Genomic DNA, 13,189 nt, shown 5'->3' with positions numbered 1-13,189 from the left:
CTGTTAAGAGGCACAAAGGCACTCTTTATGATATGCCCCCAAAACTGCCGTTTTAGCTAAGTGGGAGCTCTCGGCATTAGCTGCAGCAGCTCCAGTTAGCTAGCACCGATTCGGCTCGTTTTTTTTGCTATCGACAGTACTCACATACTTATAGCGATCAAGATTAACGTAAGAGTTGCCAAGAGTTCTCCTTTAACCTGACTCTGATTCTTCTCAATTCTAAAACTATTAATAGAGGTTTGGGTGATGATTTTTTAGGTACCACGATTTACAGATTCGATTTTTTTGTTGTGGCATTTTAGGCCTTTATGTCATTGGACAGCTTAGATATGAAATAGGAGAGAGAGGGGGAACGACATGCAGCAAAGGGCCGCAGGTTGGAATTGAACCTGCAGCCGCTGTGGCGACGAGGACTGAGCCTCCATACATGGGGTGCACGCTACACCAAGTGAGCTACCCAGGCGCCCCGAGAATACTTTTTTCAAAGGAAAAGATTGACCCATAAACTAAATAAAGTAACTTAGCCTATAAATAGCGGTAACAATCGGCAGGCGGTAATTTTTCTTACATCAGCAGCTCGGAAATTACAGTAGCCAGTATTTTCCCAGATATTTTTAGACAACAGATAAAATTAAGCATGTTCTGTCAAGTGGTCATGGAAGGCTTGTATCATGTGGACGCGCCGACAGTGTTGTCATTACTTAGAATTCCTCATAGGAGCGACAGAAACTACGCACTATAGCTTTAAAACATGATTTCTAAACCCATACCAACAATTATAAGGCTATTTTAATAGCTTAGTATTCTATAAAAAAAAGGTATGTATAAAGGCTTTAGGCCGCCCTATACGTTATTGTAGGCTCAGTTTAATATGCAACATAATTTTATACAATATATGTAGTAAGGGGTCCCTGCTCCGTCTCTCTCTCAGTTAAGGGGTCCTTGGCTTAAAAAACGTTGAAGAGCCCTGGCTTAGGAAGAGGAGGCTGAAGGCTCACCTCTCGTCAGGAGTGTCGACGTGAAAAGTCCTCTCGATGACGGTGGTCCACTGCAGACAGCGGATGATGAAGGTGTTTGGCTTGGGCCGCTCTGTCTTCATGAGCTGACATTCTGGAAGGCACACGGAGAGATGGACGCACCGTGTTACGCTGACATTTGTTTATCGCCGTATGACATGTGTGACGAATAGGACTGGGCATCGAGAACCGGTTTCAAAAACTACAACTCCAGGGGAATTGTTTCTTTATTGGAATTGTTTGGGAAATTTGTCATCGGTTCCAAATTTAACATGCGCAAGTTTTGGTTTCCGTAGCGGCCAGGGGGCTTGCTGTGTTGCAGCCGTGGAGCACAGTAAGCGGCGCTCTAAAGTGTGGCTTTATTTTATGTTGAAAAAGCCCTGTAAAACTGCAAGTCACCACTGAATAAAAAATAAGAAATAATAATACATTTTATTTGTGAAATAAGCATGTCACCCGTTTAAACTAGAGATGGTCTGATACCATTTTTTGCTTCCCGATACCGATTCCGATACCTGAACTTACGTATCGGCTGATACCGAGTACTGATCAGATACCAGTGGGTCATATATTTTATTATGTTTTAACAACTGTATTCTACTATCCCTGTATGGATGTGATATGATTTCTATCTTTGTTGTCAGTCTGGCTCAGGTTAAACTCTTTGTGAAACATGAACAAACACAAACAATGAATGTCACAGAACTTTCTTGTATTATGCAGTTTGACAGTCAGTTATAACGGAAAAAGACCATAAATAAACTACTTTAACGTAGGGCTTTATTACATGGTATCGGCTCATCTCTAGTTTCAACTCCACCCCTCAAAGAATCGAAATCGAGAACCGATAAGAACCGGCATCGAAAGGATGAATCGGAATTGGATATTTTTAACAGAATTGTTAAAATCTAAATGATGCCCAACCCTAGTGACGCGGGCGTCTGTTTGCGTGTCTTACTTGCTACGGAGAAGTTGTTGAGCGGGTAGGCCAGGTCCGAGTCCTGTGGTTTGTCCTTGTAGCCGATGAAAGAGCCGTCTGTCTTCAGCAGAAAGTAGCGCGGTCGCCAGTTCTTGATGTACTCACCTGCAGGGAGGGGGGGGAAATAAAGTGACACCGACAAGTTACATCCTGCTGCACCTTCAAGTGTGTTTACAGCTGGAAGCAGTAGGGTCTGGACTTACTGGTTAGAATCACTTTAAATTTTGTACTGAAACCAGACTCAAACACTGTGTACAACAACACTAAAACAAAAAGAATATAAACAAATTTGAAAGCCCACTAATTTCATAAATCACATTAATTTCATGATTAACAATTACATAAAAGTTACATACTGTAAATTACAAGCCAGCTTTATAAATTGTACATGACATCTTTTGACAGACAAGAGCCAATTAGTGCCCTTGGTATAAATAGGAACCAATCTTTGGTTCCTCGGGTGCAACCCGGGAGCACATACAGTTTTTGACCACACACACACCAACACACGTACGCAAAAAGTGCGTCAATTACTCAGCACCTCAGGGGCTTAAAGCTTGGGCTTAGCCTCTACACTACCTATTCCTGAAAGAGTTAACTGAAGGGAAATGCACTACTTCTTCTGGAAGCTCGTTCCACGCTTTTACCGCACAAAGTGTGATTTTTTGTTGTTGTTGTTGCTCTTTTCAGACAAGCATGATCTGGGGGTAAAGCTTAAAAGAATTCCCTCTTAAATTATACCTATTGCTCCAAAAATGAAAAGACAGGCTCAACGGCTGCATCATGTGCTGTTGATAGTAGCCCGATAATGAGACTGAACTGTCATATTGTTTCACTACATTATTCAGCCTGACGTTATTTTCATGTTGGCTGTTTTTCTGTGTCGGCTCCCTGCTGCTCTAACTCATCATCTTGTGACATAATCACAACAAATGTTGGAATACATGAATACGTGTCGTGGTGAGATGTTGACGTCTTTCAGAGTCACATTAGCGCCCAGAGCTAACGGAGAACAAGGCGCTGGACCCAAAGTGAGTCTGTATCAGTGATCGACTGCCTGAGCATCTATCCAACAAATCAAACTCTTGACGAAAGTGTACTCGCTACACTCACACATCTGATGAGTCACACAGCTTCAGAACAACAGTGGGATGAGGATGAGTACGACAGAAACGAGAGTCAGAAAACTGGGGAGGTATGTTTCACAAGTGGGTCGCCGTTTTATTTGTATCATGCACACACACACACACACACACACACACACACACACACACACACACACAATAATGCCCTACCTTGTGACACGACACACATTCCCCAGTAGGGGCTGGATTAAAATAATCGATGAAGTCCATCTTTGTTTGAGTGATCTCACATTGATTCTTTTCACTGACTGTCATGTTACGTCAGTAAAAAGTACTTTAAACTAACTTTTTGGGAGTCAATTCATAATGTAAACGTGAACCTGGTGCGTTATAAAAAAATATTTGGAGGGTTGCTTCTTGCTTGTACAATTTACAGCACAAGTTCTCTGAGAATCTCTTTTATTGCCAAGCTAAACTGGTATTGTACCTGAATTTTCCCTAACCTAATTAACACTGAATCGGAAACGTAATCGATTCAGGGAACCATTTGGCCATACCCAGCCCTAGGTTTCACGCCATTCAGCTGATTCAACAGCTGGCGGTGGTATCACGCAAAGAATGCATATTGTAAAAGAAGACGGCAACCTAGTAGACGTAGAGGTAAAGGCAGGGTTTCTGCAGGTTTTACCAAGTCAAATTTAAGTCTTTTAAGACCTTTATGAATGAAATACAAGACCTATATCATGAGATAAAGGAACAACGAAATGCAGAGTCACAAAAGTACTTGCAAGGTAAATAAATGTATTCATATTGAATAAAAGAGACACGGAGTAATAATGATCTGTACATGTACAGCGAATTATATTTGGACTAGCGAAAGAAAGAACTACAACACCATAGAATTAGAAAACATTTCAGTGAGCATTAGAGGAAGCGTTACATCGACGTAGGAAAATTAAAACCTGTTTAAAATTATTTAAGACCGTATATAGAGGTTTACTCCTCGATGCAGTGGGCTGCGGGTTCGACTGCGACCTTTTGCTGCATGTCATCCCCCCTCTCTCTCCCCTTTCATGTCTTCAGCTGTCCTGTCAATTAAAGGCCTAAAATTCCCAAAAAATAATCGCAAAAAAAAAAAAAAACCCGCAGAAACCCTGGGTAAACGACACAGATACGTAAAATACTTTTAAAAAAAAATCAGCTCTGAAATTAGAAAGGAAGTACATTTTGTTTGTTCCGGGCCACCAACCTAATTCTGTCCCTGTTAAAAGTGTCCTTGAGCAAGGAACTGAACCCCAAATTGCTCCCAATGTTTGTGTGTGTGTGTGTGGAAAAAAGAAAACATGCAAAATCGCTTTTAAAAAAAAAAAGAAGTGTAAAATAAGAAGCCCTGCCCCTGTTGTTCCCCTATCAACTCAAAGACCTTTCACTTTGACTGATTGCCCATTGGTTTACGGATTTAATTGATTCCTCAGTGTGTAACGTCCCGCCCAACAACATCCTGTTCAACGGGAAACGCATCACATTAAAGCGGTCTTTCACGACCCCAAACTTTACATTTCAACCGAAACCACCAACATAAACTCTGCACTTCTGCAATCCAGATTAAGAACAATAACGTTGCTTCACGTTCCAAGACTTTTTGGTGTTTCTCAAAAATTCACTTTCAGTCACAACACCCCACTTTCCAATCCGCCGAGAAGCGCATGTGAACTCTAAGTTTTGATATTAAACCGCCCAGAGAGCTCCTCAGAGGGAAGTTTTCTCTAAGAGGGCCGTTCGGACTGAATTGTAAGAGCACACAGAGGTGCAATAAACAATTCAGGGACTTGAGGGGGCAGGAGAGGAAGGAACCAGAGTGTTAGGTCATCCTCTGTTAGCTCATGGTGCCACAGAGAAACTTCCCCCTGCCTGCCAACTAACAGAACACACACACACGCAAATCACTGTGGGAAATAACACACCAGCCAAGAGCAGATCAGACTGGGCTGCAGCCCTACAAAGCCTGTCTGCCCTGCTCGCCGTCTGGCAGGTAAACAACCATTGTTCAGAGGAGCTGTTCTGTCCACACTGAGCTGCATAAAAACACATCTTTTCTGACTGCTCTGTGTTTTCAACAACCAAAAAGTTGTCGTTTTTCCCGAGCACCTCGAACAGTGAACAGGGTTCAACAATACAGGGTTGCCCAAAGGCCCGGGGGGCGAGTAAAACGCCACGTCGGGCAAGTAAATATAACAACCCAAATCATCGTATCACAAATGACGTTATTGTTCTCTCGCCCCCGTCGGGGAATGCTTGTTGAATGATTTCATTTGAATGTGACGTTGGCCAATCAGGAATTGTGTTGAAGATTTCAACGTTTTTGAGTACTTTTTTCACGTTTTTTTTTCCCGCCGCTTTTCACATCTTGACAAGCATTTTTTACACTTTATTGGCGGGTTTGACTTTTTTTTTTTTTAATTACTTTTGATGCTTTTCTACCTTGTTTTTCGACGGGTTTTTTTTTTTAAAAAAGGTTTTTTTTTTTCAAATGTTCTCTCATTTTCAGGTTCATAATTGTATTTTGAGGTTGTACCAGAATAGGTTTACGTGGTTTAATTTTCAAAAAACACCATATTTTTGTTGTACTGCACATTGCTGCAGCTCCTCTTTTCACCCTGTGTTCAGGTCTCTGTTTTAGCTACAGAGTGAGACCGCGTGACTTCTGTAACATCTTTGTTGTCAGTCGCACATGCTCAGTAGCTAGGTAAGACCACATGCTCAGTAGCTAGGTAAGACCACATGCTCAGTAGCTAGGTAAGATCACATGCTCAGTAGCTAGGTAAGACCACATGCTCAGTAGCTAGGTAAGATCACATGCTCGGTAGCTAGGTAAGATCACATGCTCAGTAGCTAGGTAAGGATTACATGAGCTAGCTAGCTGTTTCTACAACTTCAGTAGTACAAGGCAGGATTAACTGGGAGACTTCTTCTAAACGAGGGCGCTCTTCCAACTTTGTGTGGAATACCTGCAGAACAGGGACATGGAAGTAGTTCTATACAATTTATTTAGTAGATTAGGGCGAATTTGTGTGTGTTGTAGCAGTGTTTTGCCATTGAGAACGAGCTAACTGTTAGCCCCCTAGCCCCCTCGTCTCGGCTAGTGACGTAGAAAGCCGTGCAGATTTTGACCAGCTCACCCGGAGACTGAAGGCAGGACACATTCAGAAACCGTATCTCACTCTAAACAGCATGGATGGTTGTTTTAAAAAGTTATGCGTGTGGAAGCACCAGAGACACAACATAACACCCCAAATCCCAGAAAAAGTGATTTTTTCATAATATGGGCACTTTAAGAAAAACTGTTTTATGATAATAAAGAGGAGTGGTTAACTTCATAGGCTGTGTACTTGTGGTATTACATTATCTGGGTCACAGTTATAATGATATAACCAAAAGATATATTCTAGGATTCATTCAAAACTTAAATTTGTTTGCAAAAGTAACACAAAAATAAATAAATAAATATATATATATATATATATATATATTTTTTTTTAAAATTGGATTGAAAGATTGTATTGTTAATCTCAATTATTATTGTTATTATTGACTATTAGTTGTACAGCAACATTTGGAATTGTTACAGCTCTACTCAGTGCAGCAACTCCTTGTTGATCAGGTGTGATCTCAACGGGAAGAACTAAACTCTGTGTTCAGCCAAAGTGAAATACACTGCAAGGGACCAAAGTGACTATGGAAACGACTGAAAGATGCAGAAGAACAGATTTAGATGATTTCCGGGGTTTTTTGCATTTCAGTGTGAAGCAAACTTTTCAAAAACAACAGCTGTGTTTCAGTTTCATACTGCATACTAATTATATCCCAGTTTAGGTGTGGGAGTGTGTTCACATTGATACATTTACGAACATTATGTATATAAGTTATTATTATTACTTTTTCCCCATGAAATGGTGGAGCTGCTGAGAAGGGGAAAGAGGAAAGTATTCAATCTTTGGGAAAAAAAACAAACACATTTTGCTTTCTTATTATGTTTAACAGACAGTAGCACTCCAACGCCCATACACGCAAATCTTTGATCATTTCAGTATAAAATTGTGTTGACAATTTGTTTGTACGCTGCTTACCCCTCTCTAAAAAGTTACCCTTCTTCAGTTCACACTCTATGCTTCAGAACACACTTTTTTATCCTGGACTGTTACACTGTAAATCCGGTTCACCTATTTTAATAATTGGACGCCTGAATCACTGCCAAAAGTCGTATTTTATTCTTGCTACTGCTGCGGTGGCTAGGAGGCTACCGGCGGTCTGTTTTTAGCACTGGAAGCTAACAACCATAGCTATCTGGATCCACTGGAAACCAAGTAAAGCCTTGCCCAAAACCTGAAGCATCATCTCCGCAGCAGGTCCACCACATCCCACTACAACAGTGCCTGCTGTGACCTGCGATGACAGCGAGCTGCTCAGAAAGGCAAATGAAGAGATCAAGAAGACAGCTTCCATAGTGGCAGAGTACTCCAAAAAGCAGCCGAGCTCAACCCTCCAGGACACGGTCGCATGGGACCCCTCCACCTGCCATCGGCCCTCCTGCTCAACCCCAAACCATGGATCTTCACGGACAGAGGTGGTGACCAGGGGCCGCGAGACAGGCTCGGACGGGTCCGTTTCCCCACTTTGCGTAAGTCTCTTCAACCGCTACGCCCGTCCTAGCGGACTCCAACCCGGTCCATCCAGCCGATCCCCCCGCGCCTCCTCCTCTCATAGACCAGGACCCATCAACAGTCTGTCGGCCCCGTGGCCCCCTCACAGCCGGCGGCCAGTTACTGGTTTTATTGTTTTTAATTGCTTTTAATATGCTTGTTTTATGTGTTGGTTTTATTGCTTATCTGTTCTTAATGTGCTATATGTGCTGGTTTTACTGTAAAGTGTCTTTGAGTACCATGTAAAGCACTATATGAATAATATGTATTATTATTATTATTATTATTATAATTAAGTATGTTAATATCTTGTAAAAATCCAGCCTGCAAACTGCAAACCCAAAAAAGTGCACTCTGATACATGTTTTTTGATACAAGCTGATTTGGTTACCTTGAAAAAGGTAAAAAAAAACAAAGTGACGCGGCACAACCGTCAACCCATGCAGCCTGTTGGGCAGACACCACCTGAGTAGTCTATCATTGCCAGACCTTCCTCCACAGCGCTGCGGAGGAGGGTCTGGCTAGTCAACACAGCATTCTGGGATGGGAGAAAAACGTGCTCTGGTTTATTGCCATTTCTTTAAAACCAATCACAATCGTCTTGGGCGGTGCTAAGCGCCGTACGGTGCCGCTGCAAAATAGCCTCAGGAAGGAACTTGTTTTGGTGGAACATGTGTACGTTCAAAAGTTGTTGAAGTCGTGCAACAGAAAAACTCAGATTGGACAGATAGTCTAGCTAGCTGTCTGGATTTACCCTGCAGAGATCTGAACACAAAAAAAGAGGAAGGTAACGGACATCCGGCCGAAAAAGACATCCAGCGGAATCGGAGCATTACATGTCATTTAGCTGACGCTTTTATCCAAAGCAACTTACAGTTGCTACATATGTCAGAGGCTGTACACCTCTGGAGCAACTAGGGGTTAAGTGCCTTGCTCAGGGACACATTGGTTGATGTATCACAGTGGGAATTGAACCCAGATCTCCCAGACCAAAGGCATGGGTCATATCCACTGCACCATCACCACCCCAATCCCATAAGTGGAACGTCATGGACATAGACTACCGCTTGAAGTACAATTTAATCTCACTACAAGTTTGCAGGGCTGTAAAAATGAAAAGCCTAGTTTAAGATGAACGTGTATAACATATAGAATGAAGTATGCCAAGTGTACTAAGTAAGTATAGAATGAAATTGGGGCACAGTTAAGCTAAAAATCGCTTTTTGTTTTCACATGAATGCATTAATTGGATGACATGTGAACTGCCTTTTCAGTGTAGCCCTGAAACATAATGGTCTCAGGTTGGATTCTCTAAACAGCTGTTGTGTTAATCTGGTTTCAGATGTCCTGGAGCACGACGAACGAGTCGGCTAAATGACTCAAAATTTAAAAATCAGAAGAACAACAGAGAACAGCAGCCATCTGCGGCTGAAATTATTTTCATTTCCCGTCCCGCGTAAAGACAAGCCTAAAGCCAGACACACACAAAACAGACGGCCGCAAGGACCAAAAGCACATCGGCCATGTTTCAATCCAACTGTCAGGGTTTCCAATAAACCAGCTTCCTCTGTGTAAGAAATACAGAAAGGAGAAGTGGCTTCTTAGCATTGTTGTTTCCGTTCTGTCAGATAACGTCCGCCCTGTATTCACACCTTCATCTGAGCAGGGACGTCAAGAAAAGAACTTTGTAGCAGGACTGCACAATCCTGGCCAAAACGATTGAACCTGATGAAGACGAAGATGAAGATGAGAATCATTTTCTCCATAATTTAAACCAGAAGCTCCGTTGTGGGTTTTTTTTTTTTTGCACATTTTACATCTTTAGGCATCCTGACTGACTGTCAACACAGAAAATATAAATCCGAAACCAGAGTGACTCTGTAAAATAAAATGGTACATATATAGTGCTGATATGATCAGCTGATAAGTCCATTAACAGCAGATTAACAAATGTTTTCTTGAAATGCTCAAATGTGAGAATTTTGCTGCCTCTAAAGCTGCAAAGATGAATCGATTAGTTGTCAACGACTACATAAATCCCCAAATATTTTGATAATCGTTTGGATCATTTTTTTATGAGAAAAAAGTAAATATTCTCTGATTCCAGCTTGTTAAATGTGAATATCTTCTAGTTTCTTCTCTCCTCTGTGACAGTAAACTGAATATCTTTGAGTTGTGGACACAACAAGACATTTGAGGACGTCATTTTGGGCTTTTTGGGAAACGCTGGTCCACATTTTTCACCATTTTCTGACGTTTTATAGAACAAACAACTAAACGATTAATCGTTAGTTGCAGCCCTAAGCTCCCTCACTGAGTTTTCATTTGTTTAGGCTTTGGTCTGTTCATTTTGAGTATCCGAGAATGTGTGATTGGCATTTGTTCTTTAGCATTTCATTACACTTTACTGACTTAACGATTAATTAATAAACGTGTTAGTTGTGGCCCTAGTTGTCTCAGTCCCGGCCACCGGTCTACTATTGTTTTTTCATGCCTGAGTTGTGGACAAAACAAGACATTTGAGGACGTCGTCTTGGGCTTTTTGGGAAACACTGATCCAAAGTTCAGCATTTTCTGACATTTTATTAACCAAAACAACCCATAAAAAAATGGAGTTAGTTGCAGGCCCAAATGTGTTACTCTATCTCGTAATATTTGAGAATTTTGCTAACCTGACAGTGGCATAGTGGTTCCTTCTGAAGCAGGACTACAGACTAACTTTACCACTGGTACCAGTGTGGTACCACTAGTACCAGTAACACCTCTGGTACCACCAACTTTCTCAGTTTGTCGCACCAGTACATGATTTGGTCTAGGGCTGCACGATATAAGGAAAATATGTAATTGCGATTATTTTGACCGATATTGTGATTGCGATATGATTCACGATATTGGAGGGAATGATCATTTTTGTATCATTTTCTATGAAAAAAATATTAAAATAAATAATAAATTGAAATGATGAAAGGGTGATTTTTGCGAGGATCTGTACCAAACAAAGATTTTTTTTCTTTAGTCTGTAGGATAGGATTTGTAGGCGGGGACGTCTCTGCAGCACCACAATACTTAATTCAGAAGGGTTTGACACATATTCTGCATTTAAGAAATATTGCCCCTCCCTGCGATCTGGATATTGCAGTAGTTCATATTGCGATTTCAATAATTGTGCAGCCCTAATTTGGTCGCACCCTTTTTTTTTTTGGTACAAAATAGTATTAATCAATTTGCATTTCAACGGGAATGTTAGTGGAATATTCACTTTCATTAGTCATGTATGCATTGGGATATTTATATATTAATATACAAAAAACGGAATATTATGTGCATTTAAATGTTATTTACTTCCGGCATTGCTCCGGTGCCGCCTGAAATTTACCCGGATGTCCCTCATTTGGCCAGATTTCCATTACCTTCCTCTTTTTTTGTGTTGGCGTTCTAACCTCCAGTGGATTTGTGAGGACTATGGTTAGCTGCTCCTCAGATCTCTGCAGGGTAAATCCAGACAGCTAGCTAGACTATCTGTCCAATCTGAGTTTTCTGTTGCACGACTAAAACTACTTTTGAAAGGTACACACATTCCACCAAAACAAGTTCCTTCCCGAGGCTATTTTGCAGAGGCACCGTTGCCGCGCCCGGCGCTTAGCACCGCCCAAAACGATTGTGATTGGTTTAAAGAAATGCCAATAAACCAGAGCACGTTTTTCTTCCATCCAGGAATGCTGTGTGGACTAGCCAGACCCTCTTCCGCAGCGCTGTGGAGGAAGGTCTGGCAATGCGAGACTAACATGTACATAACATACATACATACATAACCATTTTTTTAAGGTTTCTGCCTGGCAGCAATGATATAAAAACACATAGCTTGGATGGATGAAAACATGAACCCTCCTCACCTCTTTTCTGGACCCAGCCTTCCTTGACGACGTTCTGGTCGCTCATGGTGGCTTCTCCTCGTCCCCAGTTCTCCCAGTTCTCCCAGTGTGGTGACGGTGACGGGACCGCTGCTGGGGAGGGGGGGTTGGCGGGACAGCTTGTTCGGCCGAAGCTCAGTCGGCCTTTCCGTCTGACCGCCGCTCAGCCTCCCACCCTACCTGCGCCCACTCTCGCCTGACCTCAGATCTGTTAACGTCTTTCCCACTCAGCCTGTAATGTCTCTCTTTCTCTTTCCCACGATCACTTTCGCTTCCCTCTTCTCACCCCGCCGACCCAACCTCACTTTCTCTTGCTGTCTTGGGTCTCTCCCCCCCTCCCTCCCCTAGTCTTCCTAAACCTCTTTTAGTTTTGTTTTTACCCCCCTCTTTTTTCTCCCTCCCTCCTTCCTTCCTTCTCTTAGTCTCTTTCTGTTCCTCACTCCCTCGTCCTCTCAAACGTCTTCTTCTTGTCCTGTGTTCAGGCGCTCCAGCGGTGAGTCAGCCTGGAAGGAAACGGAGGCCGAGTAAGGAGAGAAGGCAGAAAACAACACGCGGAGCAGGTCAGCGAAGAGTTTCCTTCACACAGCAAACACAGCAGGTCGCCACTTATTGTTCACAGCCTTAACGCACGCTTCCTGTCTCCTTACCTCCTAGCCTCCTCGCACTTTTCCCTTCTCCCCGGACTTCCTTCGTTCCCCGTCTTCTTCACTTACTCCTTATTTTCCTCCCTATTAATTCCTTCCATCCGTCAGTCTTTCCCCCCCAACGTTTACCTCCTTTCCCTTCCTCAACTCCCATCTTCATTTTCCTCCCCTTTCTCACTAAATCCCCTACCTCCCCCTTGCATCCTCCCTTTCCTTCCTTCGCTCATCAGTCCTTCACTAAACTACTTTAACCTCAACTTTTTCCTTCCTTCTTTCTCACCTTTAATCTCTCACCTTTAATCTACATCAATCTATCGTTCCCTGGCTTCGTTTCTCCTTCCCTCGTTCTCTCTTCCCTCCAAAAAAATTGGGGCACCTCCCTCCCTCCCCTCTCTCCTCCGTCCTTCCTTCCCTCCTTCCCTCCCTCTTTCACTGGACCCCACTTTCCTTTCCTTACCTTCATCTCACCTTCCCCATTTTCCCCGCCTCCTCTCATCTTCTCCTTCTACTCTCCTTCCTTCCCTAAGTCCTTCTCTCCCTCCTTCTTGCCTCCTCCCTTTTCCTTCTTTCTCTCATCAGTCCTTCACAAGCGACTCCTCCCCAAACTTTTTACCTCATCTTCTCTTCCCCTTTTTTCCCTGAAATATGTTTGCGTTTTAGACCGTTGGGTCTTGTTGTAATGGGTATTTTTCACTACTTATTTCAAAAACAAAACAATGAATTGATCAATTGAGAAAATATTAATAGTATTGTCCTACAGTCCTGTCCTATTGCAGCCGTATCTAATGTCTAACGCCCCCCCCCCCAAAATGTTCCAAGCGCAGATAACAGAACGGTTATATTGGACCTGAACT

General features: G+C 42.5%; 1 protein-coding gene across 1 annotated transcript in view; it reads right to left on the bottom strand.

Moving 5' to 3' along the window:
• The window catches only part of akt3b (v-akt murine thymoma viral oncogene homolog 3b), a 31,394-nt gene extending 19,334 nt beyond the window's left edge, over nt 1-12,060 (bottom strand). The window contains exons 1-3 of the mRNA XM_031302705.2: nt 11,674-12,060; nt 1,975-2,100; nt 999-1,110 (exon numbers count right to left, since the gene is read on the bottom strand). Of these exons, the coding sequence (XP_031158565.1) occupies nt 999-1,110; nt 1,975-2,100; nt 11,674-11,719 (284 nt within the window). The 5' untranslated portion in view covers nt 11,720-12,060. The remainder of the gene's footprint in view (nt 1-998; nt 1,111-1,974; nt 2,101-11,673) is intronic.
• Between the last annotated feature and the right edge of the window lie 1,129 nt (nt 12,061-13,189).

The sequence above is a fragment of the Sander lucioperca genome, chromosome 4 (genome assembly GCF_008315115.2).
Source record: "Sander lucioperca isolate FBNREF2018 chromosome 4, SLUC_FBN_1.2, whole genome shotgun sequence".
NCBI classification, from domain to species: domain Eukaryota; kingdom Metazoa; phylum Chordata; class Actinopteri; order Perciformes; family Percidae; genus Sander; species Sander lucioperca.
The sequence above is the reverse complement of the archived record's forward strand: the minus strand, read 5'-3'. Positions and strand labels throughout refer to the sequence as shown.